Source organism: Panthera onca, chromosome C1, assembly GCF_046562875.1.
Source record: "Panthera onca isolate mPanOnc1 chromosome C1, mPanOnc1 haplotype 2, whole genome shotgun sequence".
NCBI classification, from domain to species: Eukaryota; Metazoa; Chordata; class Mammalia; order Carnivora; family Felidae; genus Panthera; species Panthera onca.
The window spans coordinates 110,948,966-110,968,490 of NC_138346.1; the positions used below are offsets into that span (position 1 = coordinate 110,948,966).

At 41.1% G+C, this 19,525-nt stretch overlaps 1 protein-coding gene across 2 annotated transcripts in view; it reads left to right on the forward strand.

Moving 5' to 3' along the window:
* Positions 1-5,371: 5,371 nt before the first annotated feature.
* The window catches only part of UGGT1 (UDP-glucose glycoprotein glucosyltransferase 1), a 112,990-nt gene continuing 98,836 nt past the window's right edge, over positions 5,372-19,525 (forward strand). For both annotated transcript variants that reach the window (XM_078451429.2, XM_078451430.2), the window contains exons 1-4: positions 5,372-5,588; positions 10,992-11,127; positions 16,412-16,494; positions 17,972-18,102. In XM_078451429.2, coding sequence (XP_078307555.2) covers positions 5,531-5,588; positions 10,992-11,127; positions 16,412-16,494; positions 17,972-18,102 — 408 coding nt within the window. In that variant the 5' untranslated portion in view covers positions 5,372-5,530. The remainder of the gene's footprint in view (positions 5,589-10,991; positions 11,128-16,411; positions 16,495-17,971; positions 18,103-19,525) is intronic.

Here is a 19,525-nt window from a genome sequence, read left to right on the forward strand (position 1 = left end):
GGTTATATATACATATGAATAGAATAATATTTGACATGATTGAATATGCAAGGGTAAAGTGTTGCTTCACAAAATACTTTCCACTTTTGTAGATATGTTTAACAGTGTTAGGTCATGATGTGAAATGTGTTGCTGTATGTTGTAGTCTGAATACTGTTCTAGGTTGGGCCATTGAAATGCAGTTGTTATGGGTAAAATTTATGATTGAACAATCTGTAGTGTAGGGATTTTTTTTTTTTTTTTTTTTTTTTTTTTGCTACAAGACTGTTTACAAAGGCAAAAATATTAAGAGGAAAAGAATTCCCAGTGGGTAGAGGGTTTTTTTTTCAAGGCATCATTGAGGTATAGGCCTCAGGCTACCATGCAGGGTAGAGATTCCTCAGAAACCACATAAAATGATCGTGGAACTTCTGGCCTCCAAATCTCTATTTCTGGTCAGAGTAAGGAGGATACAATTTCTTTCTTTCTTCTTCTTTTTTAATGTTTATTTATTTTTGAGAGAGAGAAAGAGAGAGTGAGAGCTGGGGAGGGGCAGAGAGAGAGAGGGAGACACAGAATCCGAATCAGGCTTCATGCTCTGAGCTGTCAGTGCAGAGCTGGATGCGGGCCTTGAACCCACAGTCCGCAAGATCATGACCTGAGCCAAAGTCGGACGCTCAACCAACTGAGCCACCCAGGCACCCCAGGTGGATACAATTTTAGTTGCTCTCTTTACTCCCAGCAAGGGGATCCCTTGCCCATCCAACTTCAGGTCTGCCTGGGCTGGTGTACCCAAGGCCACTCTGTGTGCACTGGCACAGGGCCACACTTCTTTGTGGCTTTGGGCTGTGTAAGAAATTACCACAAAACATGGTGGCATTAAAAAAAATAAGAAGTATTATCTTTAATAGTTTCATAGTTTCATAGTTTAACTGAGTGAATCTGGCTTGAGGTCTTTCCCCAGGTCGCAGTTAAGACATGGACAGGGATTGTAGTCATCTGACAACAGGGGGATTGAATTCCAAGAGGCTGCAAAAGCTGATGCTGGCTGTTGGCTGCAGGCTTCACTTCCTGCTCACATAGATGTCTCCTTGGGGTCTCCTTGAGTCTCAACACCAATGTGGCAGTTGGTTTCTCCCAGAGTGAGTAATGCAAGAGAAAGCAAGATGGAAAGTCTCTTATGCTTTACCTCAAAAGACATACTCCATAATTTCCACACTACCCTATTCTTAATGCACTTCATCCATGTTCACTACAGGAGGGGACCACACAGGGTGTGAACACCAGGAGGCAAGAGTCCTTGGAGGCCATTTCCAAACCTTCTTACAGACTCCTGAAGCAATCTGATATACAGAGTGCACTAATTTACTTTAGCAGAATAAGGACCTAAATTATAGTTGCCAAGAAGTGATGGAGTTTCCATAAGATTGTAATTCAGATCGGGGGCACCTGGGTGGCTCAGTTGTTTAAGCATCCGACTTCAGCTCAGGTTATGTTCTCCCAGTTCATAGATTCAAGCCCCGCATCAGGCTCTATGCTGATGGTTCTGTGTCTCCCTCTCTCTCTGCCTCTCTCCTGTTCATATTCTGCCTCTCTCTTGCTCTCAAAAATAAATAAAACATTAAAAAAATTTTTTAAAAAAGAATATAATTGAGATCAGCTCGGGAATGAGAAGATGAACCCATATTAAATTAAACCTATATTAAAAGAACAGTAGGCAATCACTATGACATGGACACCTTATTGAAAAATCCTAGGGCATAGACATGCTTAGAGAAAATCAGGACTTGGAGACCACCCCTCCTACTACAAATGCCAAAGGTGTGAGTGATAATGGTCGGAAATTATACCTCACAGGTGCCATGTGAAAATGCATTGAGCAATGACCTCCAGCTATCGTACCTGCTGCACGTGTACATCTGGCCAAGAAGGATCAGGTGCAGGTAAGTCTCCCAAGGAGCTATTAGTGACATCTCCCAAGAGGGGTGGGGAGGGAATGGCAGTGAAGAGAGTCACCTCTGTGCCTGGAGGGCTTGCTCCCTCAGGGGCTTGCGCACACAGGGCATGCCTCCTGCAGAGCTGGTGAGCACCAGGGCTGATCCCTGCATCCTGAGACATGGAACAGCCTGCTTCCCCGAGAACTGTGATTTTTCCCAAAGGTCAGGCTTTCTCTGTAGACCTGAGTGGGCCATGGCTGGTCAGTCTGTGGGAATAGGGCTTCTTATTGGGGGAGAAAGTAAAACTTGTCGGTACCTGTGGACCTCACTACCCACATGCCACTGACCTGTAAAGCAGTGAAGCCAGTGCTCCTGTCTCACAGGTAGGGACACGTTTCTAGGTGTTGCCTTTTGGAACTTCATCTGCATTTTCTTATGCCTCTTCTCTTTTCCTCTCCTTTATTTGGCCACATGTTTAAAGTACGTTTTTTTAAAAGTTTTTTTTTTTTTAATGTTTATTTGTTTTTGAGAGAGCGAGACAGAAGCAAGAGGGGAGGGGCAGAGAGAGAGAGGGAGACACAGAATCCGAAGCAGGTTCCAGGCTCTGAGCTGTCAGCACAGACCCTGATGTGGGGCTCGAACTCACAAGCTCTTACATCATGACCTAAGCTGAAGTCGGGTGCTTAACTGACTGAGCCACCCAGGTGCCCCTAAAATATGTTTTGAAAATAAGTTCATTTACTTTTTTTATACAATTAATAGTCATGTGTTTTAAAATTTAAAGGCCATAGAGTGACATAAAAGGATGTAGAGTGAAAGCTTCCTTCCTATCCAGTGGTGGTACATGTTTAACAATTTACTTTCCAAAAATGGCGCCTCATGTAACAATGTGTGTCAACTATACTTAAATAAAAGAAAATTAGAAAAAAGAGGGGTGACTGGGTGGCTCAGTCATGTAAGCATTCGACTCTTTATTTCGGCTTGGGTCATGATCTTATGGTTTGTGAGTTCAAGCCCCACATTGGGCTCTGCACTGACAGTGTGGAGCCTGCTTTGGATTCTCTCTCTCCCTTCTCCTCTCTCTCCTCCTCTGCCACTCACAGTCTCTGTCTCTCTCAAAAGAAATAACTAAACTTAAAAAAAAAAAAAATCTGTCTCTCCCTCTTCCTCTGCCCTTCCACCATGTGCGTGACCACCTTCCCTCACTCTCTCTCTCTGAAAAACATTTGAAAAACAATTATAAAAAGGAAAGAAAAGTGGTTTCCTTCTCCATCAGGATATCTTGGGTTTTTCTGTGTGCAGGTTGGACCCTGAGAGTGAAAGGGAAAGCAGAAACTGCCAGGCCTCTTAAGGTTTGGGCTTGGAAGTCACAGAATGACATGTCCACAACACTCTCCCGGTCAAAGCAAGTCAAAAGACCAGTCCAGATTTAAGGGGTGAGGTGATAGATTCCACCTCGTGGTGGAAGGAATGGCAAAATCACATTGCAATGGGGAGGTGTGATAGCGGGAGGGGTGGGCCATGCTGCATAAATCGGATGGCCCTAGGTGTTTCTGTTGCCACAGCCCAGGGGCACAGGCCTATTAAAAGGTTGAGGCCTCATCATAGGATTACAGAACAGATTACTGAATGCTTGCCCTCTCCTTAGTCTTACCAACCACATCAACAGGGCTCCTGGATAATAATGTGGTTTACAGCTAACAGAACTATAACGATCAGACTCTACTTAAGATGCCATTTCTAGGGAAACCCAAAAATAACAGAGGAGAGAAAAACAAGGACACTGGAGGACATAGAGGTCTCTGACATGCACAGCTATAGCAAACAGTAAACACAGCTAACTGCTGGCCAGAAAAACACAAAAATTCACACTGAGGCCTATTTACCTCATTTCTTTCTACCCAGTACATCATGTATGGGTTTTAAGCAAAAGTTACAGGCATACAGGCAGATATTGTGGAATTATCACAATGGGATCTTTAAAGTAACAAGCCAAGGGCTCTAATGGAAAAAGTGGACAATATGCAAGAACTTCTGTGTCCTCATAAGATGTAAAGGCAAGGGGTGCCTGAGTGGCTCAGTTAGTTGAGTGTCAGACTTGGGCTCAGGTCATGATCTTGGAGTTTGAGTTTGAGCCGCGCATTGGTCTCTGTGCTGACAGCTCAGAGTCTGGAGTCTGCTTCAGATTCTGTGTCTCCCTCTCTCTGCCCCTTCCCTGCTTGTGCTCTAACTTTCTCTCAAAAATAAGTAAGGTTAAAAAAAAAAAAAAAAAAAAGACGGAAGGGCAAGGGAGCTCTCTGGGGTCTCTTTCTGTAAGGGCGCTAACCCCATTCAGGAGGGCCCCACTCTCATGACCTAATCACCTCCCCAAAGCCTCACCTCTAAATGCTATCACACTGACAGTCAGGTTTTACTATATAAATTTGAGGAGGACACAAATATGCAGTCCATAGCAGATGGTGAAAAGATCAGTGATCTGCTAGGGATTTGCGGGAGAATTGCAGAGGTGAATCGAGGAGTAAGTTATTATTTTTCGTTAATCTTTAACATTTATGATTTCCCCCTTCTAGATAGATTTGATTTTTAAATATTTTATTTTATTAAAAATAATTTTTTAAATGTTTATTCATTTTTGAGAGAGAGAGAGAGAGAGAGAGAGAGAGAGAGAGAGAGAGAGAAAGAGAAAGAGAGAGAGAGTGTGCTGGCAGGGAGGGGCAGAGGGAGGGGCAGAGAGAGAGGGAGGCACAGAATTCCAAGCAGGTTTCAGACTCCAAGCTGTCAGCACAGAGCCGGAAGTGGGGCTGAAGCTCAGCACCCTGAGGTCAAGACCCGAGCCCACGACCGAGGCTTAACCGACTGAGGTACCCAGGCGCCCCTACAGAAATTTTTGCACAGCGATTTATATTGGGCAAAAAATTTTTTTTTCCAAAAAAAAAAAACCAAAAAAAAAAAAAAAAACAAAAAAACAAAAGGTAAGCAAATTGCCACTGCCAGTATAATCTAAGCTAAATCGTCTCATAAAACTTAAAAAGTTTTCCTTTTCCCACGCTCCCAGGAACGGTAGTTATCAAAATTTAGTTAGGGGTTACGATAGTCTAAGATGCCCAGAAACATTAAGAAATTTTGTGCTTTAGTTGTGCAGCAGTGCTTGTAATGTAAGGGTTTAAGGAAGTAGCCTCTGAAGCTCCCCAAAGTCCAGGTCGGAAAAAAGGCTGAAACCCCCATTCGGCTTCACCAGCTGGTACAGCCTTGGGTCTCAGCTGTCGGCTCCTAGTCCCACTCCCCAGACCGTAAAAGTGCTCTCTTCCCAGCCACACTGCACAGCCAGAGAAAGGAGGGAGGCGGGGACTCCTCGGATACAAGATGGCGACCACACGACGCTCTAGGCTGCCCCAGCCGCGACTCGGTAGCCGGAAGTCCTCCGGCTCTCGCCAGTAGGAAGCGGAAGTAAAATGTAGAAGGCAGCTGGGTTATTGCTTTGCGAGACCGGCTTGTGAGGGGAGCCGCGGGAAAGGCGCGTGTCGGCCGCTCACTGGCGCAGCCGCTGCTGCCGCCGTCACCGCCCCGCCCCGGCGTTGTCGCTGACATCGTCGCGGACGAAGCGTGGCCCCAGCATGGGCAGGAAGGGGGACGCGAGCGGCGCGTGTGCCGCGGCTGCGCGGCCGGTGACAGGTACCCCTGGCGTGGCGTGGGGAGGTCTCGTGGACGGGGACAGGGTCTGGGACGTGAGGCGACCTCGTGCCCTGGTCACCTTGAGCTTCCGCTTCTTCCCTGACTCAGTTTCTCCTTCTGTGTACCAGTCCTCCCCCTATTTGTGAGTCCTCCGAGTTGCCCTCACTGGTCTTACGGGCAAAGTATAGTTTCTGCGAGAGTGGCCGCGGACTCTCTTGTAGCCGTTTTTGAGCCTTTACTGAAGAGCTTTGAGATCCGTGTGCCCAAGTGCAGAAGGAGGTGGGGGAAGTGCCCTAACTTGAGTTTGGACCACGTCTGACCCTAAGTAGGTTGAGAACCAGCAGTTTGCAGGACTCTGATTGGAGAACGACTTGATCTTTTTGTAGATTTCTGTTTTTTCCCTAAAATGAATCAGGGTGATGCCTACTGGTTGCCATTTTCATTTAAGTACGAGGATCTGTTGGCTGGTAATTGGATAATTCGGTTTCACTTTTCGTGTGGGACCTGCCAGAAGATCTGCGTACATCGCCAATAAGTTATGGATGTGAACTGTTCTCCGTTGGCCAAAACCTCTAGATTGTTTTGCATTTCTTGCCAGATTTGAGAACTAGCATATTATGTTCATTTGAAGTCTGGGGGTCTTATGTCTTACTGTGCGATACTATGTTGGAAACATTCATCAAGCACTTGCCAGCCAGTTTTAGTATGATGTTTGAAGACATTTAAAATAGTTATTTAAGGCCACAAAATAAGGGATGATGGTAGCCTTTCCACTTGACCTGCTTTAGACAAACTTAGTTGGCACTCATTTTTATTAAAGGAAATAAACATTGCTTTGTATAGTTGTGTGGCAGTTGTACAATGCACGCTTACCTTGAGGGGAAGAAATTGAACTATGTAGAAAATTCTTTTAGGTTTTTTTCTGCAGTTACCTGTGATCATTTTCATATCAGATGTATAGTAACTACTTTTATAAAAAATTAGCAAATGGTTTTGCTAATAGCTATAAATACATATTAACTTTAATTATTTGAGAAGTAAAATTATTTCTTGAGGGGTCGTTCCTAATATTTTTCTCACTGTTAATCTTGTATGTTGATGCTCAGATGGCTATCTATAAACCTGCAAGGTGCAAGTTGGTTTTTTAAGAGATTGTAAGCTATTATCTTCAATTTAGAAATGGAAAAAGAAAAAGTTGGTGATTTGTAATTTTATGCCTCTTCTGTTTTCCAAAAACCGAAAAGTGTTTGGGGCGCCTGGGTGGCTCAGTCGGTTAAGCGTCCAATTTCGGCTCAGGTCATGATCTCGCAGTGAGTTAGTTTGAGTCCTGGGTCGGGCTCTGTGCTGACAGCTCAGAGCCTGGAGCTTGGTTCAGATTCTGTGTTTCCGTCTCTCTCTGCCCCTCCCCCACTTGTGCTCTGTCTGTCTCTCTCAAAAATAAATGTAAAAAAAAAAGTGAAAAGTGTTTGCCAAACTGCAATTTTTATTAATATTTCCAAAATTTTACTGTAGGTCAGTGAGCAAGAGATAGTCATTGAACTGAGGAAGCTGGGCCATGGACTAGATCTTACAGATATAACATTTGCGCCTAGGACTTATTAAAGAATGTTTTTAATTTACCCATTTTGCCACAAGCATTATGTCTGTGATCATGGAGTGCCACCTTGGGATTCTGACAACGATTATTTCTTAGACTGTTCATATTTATAAGCAACATTTAAGGACCACTAGGATCGGAGTGTAAGATTCTCATAAAATGAAGGCATTCTCAAACAAAAGGCCGCTTCTGTGAAGTTCTTACTTCTGCTTCTCTAAACAGTCTTTTCTTGTGGTTTTACCTGTTGCATCTAGGCTGCGGGGTCTGGGTAGGAAAGTTCTTCTGTAGTGGCCACTTTCCTCTGTCACCTCCAAGCGGTGCTATACCTTGCCCCAAGAACTGTCACTGTTTTTCGAACAATTCAAGGGGAACGCTGGGCGAGTCTCGGTGCGTACAATTTTCATTTTAATCTTTTAAGTCCTAAGCATCTTTCCTCTTGGTATCAAAGTCCTTTCTTTGTATTTGCTTTCATTCATCCTTTAATGAAGACTTTGTTTATTTCATTCTGAGCACCTCCTGTGTTCCAGGCATTATGCTAGGCATTTGACCCTGACAAACAAAATTCCCTGCTTTTTTTTTTTTTAATTTATTTTGAGAGAGAGAGAGCACAAGCAGGGGAGGAACATAGGGAGGGAGAGAGAGAGAGAGTGCGAGTGCACAAGCAGGGGAGGAGGAACATAGGGAGGGAGGGAGGGGGAGAGAGAGAGAGAGAGAGAGAGAGAGAGAGAGAGAGAATGAATCTCAAGCAGGCTCCTCACTGTGATCCCAGAGCCCGATGCAAGACTTGAACTCCCAAACCTCGAGATCATGACCTGAGCGGAAATCAAGAGTTGGTCACCCAACAGGCTGAACCACCCAGGTGCCCCCCAAATTCCCTGCTCTTGAGGAGGTCACATTCCATCCCCAAAGCCAGCCTGAATACAGATCTGTCAGGCTGGTTGGTCACTTCTTTTGGGTCTCAGCTTCAGGCTGGCATGCTTGGTTTTGGGTTGAAACTGTGCCTTTCTCAGCCACCTGTATCCCAAGGTCTCTGTCCCTAGAAAGTCCTTGGACTTGCCTTGGTTCTCACAAGAAAGCTTTTTGCTTAGTTTGGTTCTGCACAGTATGAATTCTTACCCTTCCAAAGCTAGGGAACCGGGGGAGATAGCATGGTATTGTAGAACTTAAAAACAGGCAGATGTGGGTTCCAAGCATTGCTATTTATTAGTTGGGCAAGTTACTCGGCTTCTCCAAGCTTCCATTTTCTTATTTTTAAAGGTGAAATTATAGTGTTTCACCCATTATGCAGCATAGTTATGGAATATCTGCTGTTTGCCAGGTGCTGTGCTATTTGCTGTGGTGAACAAAATAGGCATGGCAACCACCCTCCAGGAGCTGCAGTCTCCTGGATAAGTTGTGTGGAAGGACTAGAAGTCATGGTGTATGCAAAGCACCTGACGCAGTGTTTGGCCCAGAGCATTTGGTCGGTAATGGCTAATGTTTCCTCAGGGACCTTTTGTCACTTCCAGTTCCCTCACCACTCTGTGCATGAAGCCTGCCTGGGGTTACTGACAGTGTTTCAATTTCCTGTCCATGGTCACATCTTTTGGGACAGCACATGTAGGCCCCTTCAGGAAAAATTGTAAACATAGCTGTAGCACAGTACTGCTTGAACGTAGTTCATATATTCTGTCTCCAGTTTAGACGTTTTGTGACTTTTGGGGATGATTTTTTCCCCCTAATCACAGAATATATATTTCCCAATTTTTTGAGACCATGCAGTAACAATGATGTGTTCTTATTCTATAGTTTAGAAGGTGGTTTCTTTTCCTTATAAAAACATGTTTTACTAGAACGGTTAATTCTGCTATAGTACTTGGCACTTCATGAAGTGATCTTCATGTCGCTTTTTCATTCTCACAGTGTCCAAGTGCGGTAGATACTGATATTCCTATTTCAGAGTCTGGGAGAAGGGCCAGAGATGTTACTAGGGGACTTGCTTATGGTTAAACTGCTAGTAAGTAGCAAAGTCAGTAAGTGAAGTAAGTCCCTAACTCTAAACGGTTCTCTCTTTTTTCCCAACCATGTTTTGCCATCATGCAGAGCAGGATTCTGAGGCTGCAGTCTGTGGACCGGTAGGGGAGGGTGTCTAAGAGTTTTTGAGTGGTCTGAAATTGTATCTAAAAGTTTGCATCCTTGTTTGCTCCTCTGCAGGAAATGTCAGTAACTTTTGCTACATTCTGAAAGTCCCCTCCCCAAAATCACTGCTAGCAGGTTTCAGTGTTGGGGGTCTAGTTTGGTTAGCCCTAGTCTTTGCAAATTTTGTGGGTTTTTTTTTTTTTTTTTAGTGCTTATTTATAAATGGGATGTTAATATTTGTTTATATTAATTTGTCAGTCGATTAAATCAATTAAGGTGGCAGTGCCTGAACTAAAGACTCTTAAAAAGCAGCTTTTCTATTTGGTATCTTTTATTTTGCTTTTGCCCATTTGTTCTTTAGAGATATTGTGTGTTATATATGAAGCAGGATGTTGGCACAGATGTTAATGCTTTTTGTAAAAAGAAGGTAGTGACTGGTCTCCCAGATGATAGCTTTTATAGCCAATATCTCGAGGAATTGGGGTGAGTGAGGTGAGCCTTACCAGACATTAGCATGCGCAAGCACAGCTTTGGCATAGTGTTTCCCACAGATTCATGGCCCCTTTGGGTTCCCATTCAAATGGGTAGAACTTGGATGCTGACTTATATAGCCCACGGGAAACCTGCTTAGGGTTCTGTGAGCAGACTTTTGAGATGAAAAATCAGACCAAAGAAGCCCTGCAGCTCGAGGCCTTTTTCTGAAATGATCTAGACACATCAGCATGCTTAAGGACATTGCTGCTGGGAGGTTGGAAGGCCTGCATTGTATGGCCATGCCAATTTACCAGTGACCCCAGCTTATTTTGTAGATAGGGACCTGTTTAACTTCCTTCATTCCGGGACTGTTTTATGCGTTTACATTGAAGTGTTAGCTTCCTAGGATTGCTGTGACAGTGCATCAAACTGTGTGGCTTACGGCAACAGCAGTTCCTTGCCTTCCAGTTGTGGAGGCTAGACATTCTAAATCATGGTGTCACAGCTCATGTTCCATCCAAAATCTGTAGGGGAGGGTCTTTCTTTCCCTCTTCCAGCATCTGCTGGCCCTAGGTGTTCTGTGGTTTGCAGCGTGGTTTGCAGCGTAGTTCCAACAAGTGCCTCTGTCCTCACTGGCACTCTCCCGGTGTCCCTTCACATGGTCTTCCCGCTGTGTGCCTATCTCTGTGTCCACATTTTCCTTTTTTTTTTTTTTTTTTTTAACACCAGTCATATTGGGTTAAGGTTCACCCTAATGACCCAATTTTAACCAGGTTACCTCTGCTAAGATCCTATTTCCAAATAAGTTCACATTTCAAGGTGCTGGGATTAGGACTTCATAACTTTTGGGGGGTGGGCACCATTTAATACCCATCATTTATGTTTTCATCTAAGCTTTGTTTACTCTCATGCTTCATAAAGTAGAATTATGTGTAAACTGCGCTGCCACCAACTGACTTTTATACTTCCGTAGAGGCGACCCAGGAAATGCAGTGCAGTCTTTATAGGAAAGCATTCCATGAACTTCACGGCTTTAGTTCTACATCAGTCGCTCAGCAAATATCTGTTGAACTATGGAGATATTAGGTGCTGTTATGTTTCAGAAACATTTCCATTTCTGTAATTCTCATGTTATTTTGTGTCTCTAAGTATTAAGATTCAGGTTTAAACATTTCCTGTGGCAAAACCTTTTTTTAAAATTTTCCTGTTTTTAGGAGTTTGCTATAAAATGGAACTTCTGATTGTATTCACTGGACTATGGCTGTTTTCTTCAGTAAAGGCAGATTCAAAAGCCATTACAACCTCTCTTACAACAAAATGGTTTTCCACTCCATTGTTGTTAGAAGTCAGGTAAGAAGACATCTTTTTTTTCTTTCATGTGTTTGAGTAAAAATGTAGGATCTGCTAGTGAATATTCAGGAGCCTTTTAGGCAGCGAGATTGTCATCATCACATGGATTTAGTCAGCACCTCTTTCAGTGTGCACTGTGCTGTGTACTAGTCAGAGGCTGTTATAACACAGAAGCTGTCAGTACCATAGGGTAATCATGATTCATAGAGATACTTAAGGACTTCTTTGGACAAATGTATTGAATTGGTTAAATTATCTTGCAAGAAAGGTATACATGTGGTCATAAAGGAAGAGGGTGTCGTACTTAAAGGAATTTTTCTATTTATTTGAAGAAGGTTTTAAGAGGTGTTTAATGAAAGAGAAAGAAGACAGCTTGGCAAGACGGGAGAAGGAGGGAATGCTCCTTCTAAGAAGCCGGAAGAAGACCTTGGGATAACAAGAGTGCAGAGGGGAAGCTGAGGACATAGCTGGATTTTATCTAAGATGTACATGTTCTACATTTTAACATCTCCAAAATTAGGATGCCTTTTGATGAAATCAAGATGTTACCTTACAAATTAAAATTGGTAGCATTTTCCTTTGTAGAGTTTCATTGAAAACAACAATGTGCCTTAACATCAACAGTGTCTTAAAATTGGTGAAATACAATATAGTCAATGATTTCTTGGGAGATTTTGTATTCTGAGTGTACCTTCAAGTTAGTGTTTATAACATAAAAACCAGACACCTCTCTTAGTCAGATTTTTGTTTATAGAGGGAAACTTATTTTTATTGTATCTGAAATACTATATAGCTAGGACTTGTAGAGGTAGAGAATTGTTCTAAAGCATGAATTTAGGTAGACTGAAGGTCAAGCAGTTGGTGAATCTCACAATTTGATAGTGCGAGAAATTGGAACTGTTTCATTACTTCAGTTAACTTTGGCCTTTCTTTGTACCCTTCAATTTAGAATTAGGTTTTCTGACATTTCCCCCTTAATCCCTAGAAAAATGTGAATGAGGAGATTTTGTTAAGATGATGTGTTGATGAATAGTTTCATCTCCTAAGGAAACGGCTTCATTTGGTATTGATAAGAGGACCTGTGGGAAAGTGGGATGAGTATGAGCCGGTTTTGACTTGCAGAGGAGCCTCATGGATTGTCACTTCTCTGTGCCTCCCTTTTCTCAGCAATAAAATGCACCCCCCCCCCATTCCTGCTGCATTCATTTCTTAGCAGTGTTATAGTGACTAATTTGATAAGTGGATTGAGCTCCTCCAGTGTCAGAACTTTATTAGATAGAGGGCAGCTGTAAAAGTGAAGTGACTGAAGGTTGTTGAGATCTAAACTGCCTGAGCCAGGACTCTGACAACTGAAATACGCCCCCGCCCCCGCCAATCTTATTTTAGATGATTTGTCTGGTATAAATCTAAGTGTTTGAGATTTACTATCATTTTCTAAATAATCTTGTGCAATTAACTGTAACCACTGATGTCTTATAATATTCTGCTTGACATTCTTTACTGAGTTACACTCAGTTACTCTCCACACTAATTTTTTGGTTTTTGTGCCTTGTCTCGGAAGATTCTTATGGTGTATACTTATGGGACTTTTGAAAAACTATGTTAAAACTGTCAGCCTTAATTAATCAATTTTTTCCCATTTCTTTGATCTCTGTGAAGTGAGTAATGTATAATGCTTCCTTCACCAACTTTCCTTTCACAAACATTGCCCCTTTTCATAATTTCCTGGCCATTTGCCATTTTGGTTGACTATTTAGTCCTCTTGTATGGCTATTTGCAGACAGTTTACCAAGGTAATGGGACTTCTAGGCAACTCAGAAATAAGTTGCACGTATTTGAAATCCTTGATAGTTACCTCCAGAGCTAACTGAGGCCACCAGTCTTCCCTCCCAGGTCCATGGCAGATATTGATGGCAATCACAGCCCTGTCCATCTGGGTGAGGGTGAAGAGACAGAATATTTCTTTACACATCGAGGCATGCAACTACCACAGATATTTTGCCTTCCTTGCATCTAGTGCTTAGGGACTAAAAATATTCCCGTGTATATTTTTAGACTGGCTTGATCCTAATGAAGCACATGTAGCTTTCTGGTTGTTCATGAATTGATATATATTTAATTGAAGTAAAACACTGAATATGTTTTGAACAGCCATAGTTACTAACAGAAATATTGTATAAATAAAGTACTATTATTAAAATTGAAACTTATAATCATTTATTGAGTACTAGATAGTGTAATGGCCCAAGAACGTACCATGGTAGAGATATAAATCAAATAGATTTGAGTTTACACTCCAGACTTTTAATTTGCTAATTCTGTGCCCTTAAGCAAATCAATAACCTGTCTGAATTTGTTTCTTTATGCTAAAGATGGTTGTAAGTCAGGATGGCTGTGAGGATTTAAGGACATGGGTGAATGTGTCAAGCACAGTGCCTGTCACATAGTAAGCCCTCTTTTTTTTTTTTTTTACATCCTTTAAAAAAAAATTTTTTTTTTAAATGTTTATTTATTTCCAAAGGAGAGAGAGACAGAGTGTGAGTGGAGGAGGGACAGAGGGAGAGAGATCGAGACATACACACACAGAATCTGAAGCAGGCTCCAAGCTCTGAGCTGTCAGCACAGAGCCTGACACAGGGCTCGAACTCACAAACTGCGAGATCATGACCTGAGCTGAAGTTGGGCGCTCAACCGTCTGAGCCACCCAGGCGCCCCTTTTTACATCTTTTTTAATGTGTATTTATTTTTGAGAGAGAGCAAGTGCAAGCTGGGGAGGGGCGGGGGAGGGGAGACAGAGTATCTAAAGTGGGCTCTGCACTGATAGCAGAAAGCCTGTTGTGGGGCTCAAAACCACGAACCATGAGATCATGACCTGAACTGAAGTTGGACGTTTAACCGACTGAACTACCTGGGCGCCCCCATAGTAAGCCCTTCTTAAATATTTATTTCCCTCCCCTTTCCTTTTGTTTCTTTAAAAAAAATTTTTTTTAATGTTTATTATTATTGAGAGACAGAGAGAGACAGAACATGAGCATGGGAGGGACAGAGAGAGGGGGAGACACAGAATCTGAAGCAGGCTTCAGGCTCTGAGCTGTCAGCACAGAGCCCGACGTGGGACTTGAACTCACAAACTGTGAGATCATGACCTGAGTCAAAGTCAGATGCTTAACCAACTGAGCCACCCAGGCACCCCTATTTCCCTTCCCTTTTTAGTTTTGTATGGAAGGAAGACCAATTCTGATCGCCAACAATAACTTTGGAAATCTAGAAAACAAGTTTACTACCAGATTTATGGGCATTCAGGTTGTATATAGTTTTTGTTTTGTTTTGTTTTGTTTTGCCATAGATTAAAAACTTTTTATTGTGATCTTTCAGAACATTTTTAAGTAGAATGGTACATTTAATGTGCTCTGCTTCTACCTGTCACCCATTTTAGCAATTACCAGCTCAAGTCCAGTAACCATCACCACACTACCTTCCTCCCTTCCCCTGCTGGAATATTTTGCAACAAATCCTAGACATCATATAATTTCATCTGAAAAACTATAGATGTTTTACTCAATGGAAAAGGTATAAGAAACTAAAAAACAATTTAAAATGAAAAGCAAAAAACATAAATGGTAGTAGCATTCCTTTTAATAATAATCTTGTTATTGTCTTACCTTTCTTGGATTAGGGCAGTGTATCTAGTAATTAATTTTTTTAAGATTGTTTGAGGGGCACCTGGGTGGCTCAGTTGGTAAGCATCCAACTTTGACTTTGGTTCATGGCTTCAAGTTCTGCACTGGGCTCTGTGCTGACAGCTCAGAGCCTAGAGCCTACTTTGGATTCTGTGTCTCCCTCTCTGCCCCTTCCCTGCTCATGCTCTGTGTTTCTCTGTCTCTCAAAAAAATAAATAAATGTTAAAAAAATTAAAAAAGATTGTTTGAAACTTAGATGTTGTAACACTTATTTATGCAGTGGATGATGAAGAGTATACTTCAAGAAGTTTTCCTGTAATTATATGAAGAACATATATTTATTGGCAGATGGCCTTGCAGGAAGGTCTTAGTTTCAGTGAATCCTTGTTCTCATCACTACAACCTTTGAGTGTATTATCCCTCCCCCACTACCTCAAGCATATCTTGTGAATGCAGCTTTAATTTATGAATTCAGGGTTTATTTGCATATCATAATCTGTCTTTGTATATGTTTTCTTAGGCCATAAGTTATTATAAGGTTGTTATGATGCCTATGTCAGTTACTAGAAAGCCTAGAAAAATGCCACATTCAAGGAGGTACTAAATAATTTAATACATTATGATACTGGGTATTTTCAGAAACCTAGTTTCAGAGAGGCTGTGTATTACCAGGAAATGTTTCTTATTTTTCCCATATTTCTGTGTCTAGCTGTGGAGTAGAGTGAGAGTTGTACACCCCAGTGTTGACAAGTAATGGGAAAGCCTTCCTTTGGCTAGGTAAGCTGAGATCAGATGTGTAGTTTGCTTTAAGACAGTGAGAGATCACCACTATGTTAGTATTATGTCTCGGAGGAGAAGATAACCAATTTACATGAATCATTCAGTCAGTACACACATTTTCTTCTAGGGATTTTAGACTCTTGAATGAAGGGAAATTTAGAATGGCCATTATTTTAGGTCTGTAGAGTAAAGTCAAGAAAAAATTAAGGTGGCGTTAAGTTCTAAGACCCGGTTTTTTTTTTTTAGATCAGTGCTAACTTTAAACTGAAATTTGGTGATCTTGAAATTTGGATTTAGGGATGTTAAAAGATTACAACATGCTGCCTTTAGTCTTCTAGAAAATTTTCTAGGGTTCATGTTTTCCTTGGGAGAGGACCTTAGGCAAAACATTTTTTGTTCTTTGTAAGGTCTTTCAGAAAATAAGTGAGCAGAACTGGTACCACAGTTATCGGTTCTTAATTCTACTTCCACTGCGGACAGCTTTTTCACAAATGGAGTTTCATAGGCTTTATTTATATTGGGACTTCCCTGTTACAGCATTGTGATTTTAGGTTTCTTAAGGGATACATATTAAGCTATTAATATGAATAAGTGAATAAGCTACTAAGCTAATTAGTTATTAATGGTTAAGCCAGTAAGAGTTATCGTTAGAATATATATTACACATGCTTGTGTATAATATAAAGTAAAAGCCAAACTGTTGACATTTGGAAACTTAAAAACCGAAACTTAAAAACCTATTTTTACTCTCTCAGAAATGTAACCTATATTAGAAGACTTTATTAAGTTGTTTCATTTCTGATATTTCCCCCCTTTTCTCCCAGTGAGTTTTTAGCGGAAGACAGTCAAGAGAAATTTTGGAATTTTGTAGAAGCCAGCCAAAATATTGGATCATCCGATCATCACGGTAAAATTGAAGCAGATGCTTCTTTGACTTTGGTATCTGCGAAAATATTAGGAAAAAAAATGGTCTCTTTCACAGTATGTATGGCTTTGCAATTAATGGAAAACATTTTTATCTTTAATGACTAGAGTTGTGATTCAAAAGTAATACTTTTGAAGCAAAGTTTATTATTTTTTATTTGAAAAATATTTTTTAAGGTTTTTTTTTTTTTTTGAGAGAGAGAGACAGAGCATGAGCGGGGGAGGGGCAGAGAGATTGGGAGACCCAGAATCTGAAGTAGGCTCCAGGCTCTGAGCTGTCAGCACAGAGCCTAATGTGGGGCTCGAACTCACAAACCGTGAGATCATGACCTGAGCCGAAGTCGGACGCTTAGCCGACTGAGCCACCCAGGTGCCCCTTGAAGCAAAGTTTATGACTTTGGCTGGAAGTACAACCTATGATTTCTTTTCCCCTCTTGTTTTTCTTTTGTGTTGTTTTATTAGAAGTGCTATAGAAATATTGTGTAGAAGAGAAATTCACTCAAAAATCATTTAGTATTAACTTAATCACCATCAGATTTGATTACTTTTTCTTTTGTTAATGAACTAATTATATAACTGATCTAATTATACAACTGATCTATTATCTATTAGGTTCGTTATCATTAACTAAAACCATCCAAAATGTTGCCTGTTCTGCCTGCCAGGCACCTACACCATATACCTACGAGTGTCAGGGTGTCAAATTAATGACAGTGTAAATTGTGTTGCTTATTTACAGTTTATAATGTGCATTCACATTTTGTAATTCAATAGAGTATAAACATTACTAGTCAAAGATGCCAATACACAGGTAGCTAAAACCTTGACAGGCCTTGCTGAAAAGGAAATGTGTGAAAACAATGTGACTGCTATTAGTATTTAACTGAATTGAGTCTCAACTGTTGGATTTTTTGAAAAATAATAGAAATTTTAAAAGTCAAGTCTGAATCTCTTTTGTGTGATATTAGCAGAGAAATACGGGACTAAAGAAGAGATGTACTTGGTCCAGTGAGGCATGGGGTAGGGTTTGGGAGTGACTTTGCAAAGTAGGTGATGTCCTTGCTGAATTCTTCCTGTGGAGGTAGGTAGGAGTTAGTTATCCAGGTAAGTGGGGCAGTTGCAATCCAGGTAGAGGGAATAGTGTGAACAAAGAGAAGAAGAGAGGGGTGCCTGGCTGGCTCAGTTGGTAGAGAATCTGACATTTGATCTCAGGGTCATGAGTTCAGGCCCGATGTTGGGTGTAGAGATCACTTAAATGAATAAAACTTTAAAAAAAAGAGAAAGAGTCCAATTAATTTGTGTACTCCAGGGAATTCTAAGCATTTGACAACAGTTCAGGAAGGATAGTGGTAAGATTTTGCTATCATATACCTTTGTAACACATAGCTTTATACTGTATGAACTATCTTATTTGGATATGTCTACCTGTAGATAATTATTTTGGTTAATGTTCTTGGCAGGTACTGATTATTCCTATTATCATGCAATATTGGAAACTGCATTTCAGTTTCTGTCACCTCTGCAGCAGAATTTGTTGAAATTTTGTCTATCCCTTCATTCCTACTCGGCTACAATTCAAGCCTTCCAGCAGGTAAGTTCAGTCAGTGCTTACAAGATAATGGTATTTTTTAGGGGTTGTATAACATGATGATTGTTTGTATTGCAGTTATCCTGGCATTGTGTTACAGAGCTGTAACTTTTCTGCCTGAAATTTATGAGGATTTATGATGTTTATAAATAGAAAGCAAAACTGATACTAAATCTTCAGATCTCCGATTTTTTAATTATATAATTTGCGTTTACTTTCATTTAAGAAAAAAAATATCCACACAAAAACAAAACTATGAGACTTCATTTATACAACACGGCATATGGGTAATAGTCTTGCTAAACCATTTGACTGTGAATCTGATCACAGCCTGTAGAATGTAAAAGCTGTTCATAGGAAATACAGGGGATGAGAAATATGAAGCAATATCAGAAGGGTAACAGGAAAATCTGGAATGTAGAAAACTTTGTAGTAAAAATAATCTGATTTCTTCGACAAATATAAGGAAAGAGGTAAGGAAGAGCTTCAAGAGAGACTTAAAATATATGTCAGCTTAATGCAATGTGTGGATCTTGTTGGATTTTGAGTTGAACAGACTCCTTAAAAAAAAAAGTAAGAGAATCAAAGATGAGCATACACCCATCATGTATTTGATGTGAAAGAAATGTTAATTTTAAGATCACTATTTTATTATAAAGTAAAACAGGCACAGAAAATCATTCACAAGAAATACATGGTGTAATGAACACTTGTAACTTTCGCCCAGGTCATGAAGTAGAACTTTGCCAGGGCCACTGGCAGCCTTTGTGCTCTGTTCTCATGACAGCTGCCTCTCGCCAGCCAAAAAGAACTACTTTCTTAACCTCTGTTGGAATGACTTGCTGTGTTTCTTTATCGTTTTACTGCCCAAGAGTGCATCTCCACACGATAGAATTCAGTCTTGCTGAGTTTTGAAAATTCTGATAATTTTTTGGGAGTGTGGCCCTAAATTTACAGGTTCTAGTTCTAGCGCTTTCTTTTCTTTGAATAACATACACTGTTAGCCCTATAAATTTTTTCACAGTCTGTATTATTGATCACATACTCATGATACAGTTCAACTTTTTCTCTGTCCTCTGTTCCCTGCAAATTGGCAGCTGGATCCAGAGGCAGGGCTTGAACTCATGACCCAGAGATCAAGACCTGAGCTGAGCTCAAGAGTAGGATGCTTATACCCAACTGACCTACCCAGGCACCCACGGTTTTCGTAACTTTTAAAGGCTGGCATGGCTCCCTCTTTTTTTTTTTTTTTATGTTTACTTTTGAGAGAGAGAGAGACAGAGTGTGTGGGGGGGGGGGGTGGGGGCAAAGAGAGGAGACACAGAATCTGAAACAGGCTCCAGGCTCTGAGCTGTTAGCACAGAACCCAGCGCAGGGCTCCATCTCACGGACCTGTGAGATCATGACCTGATGGCTCCCTCTTCTG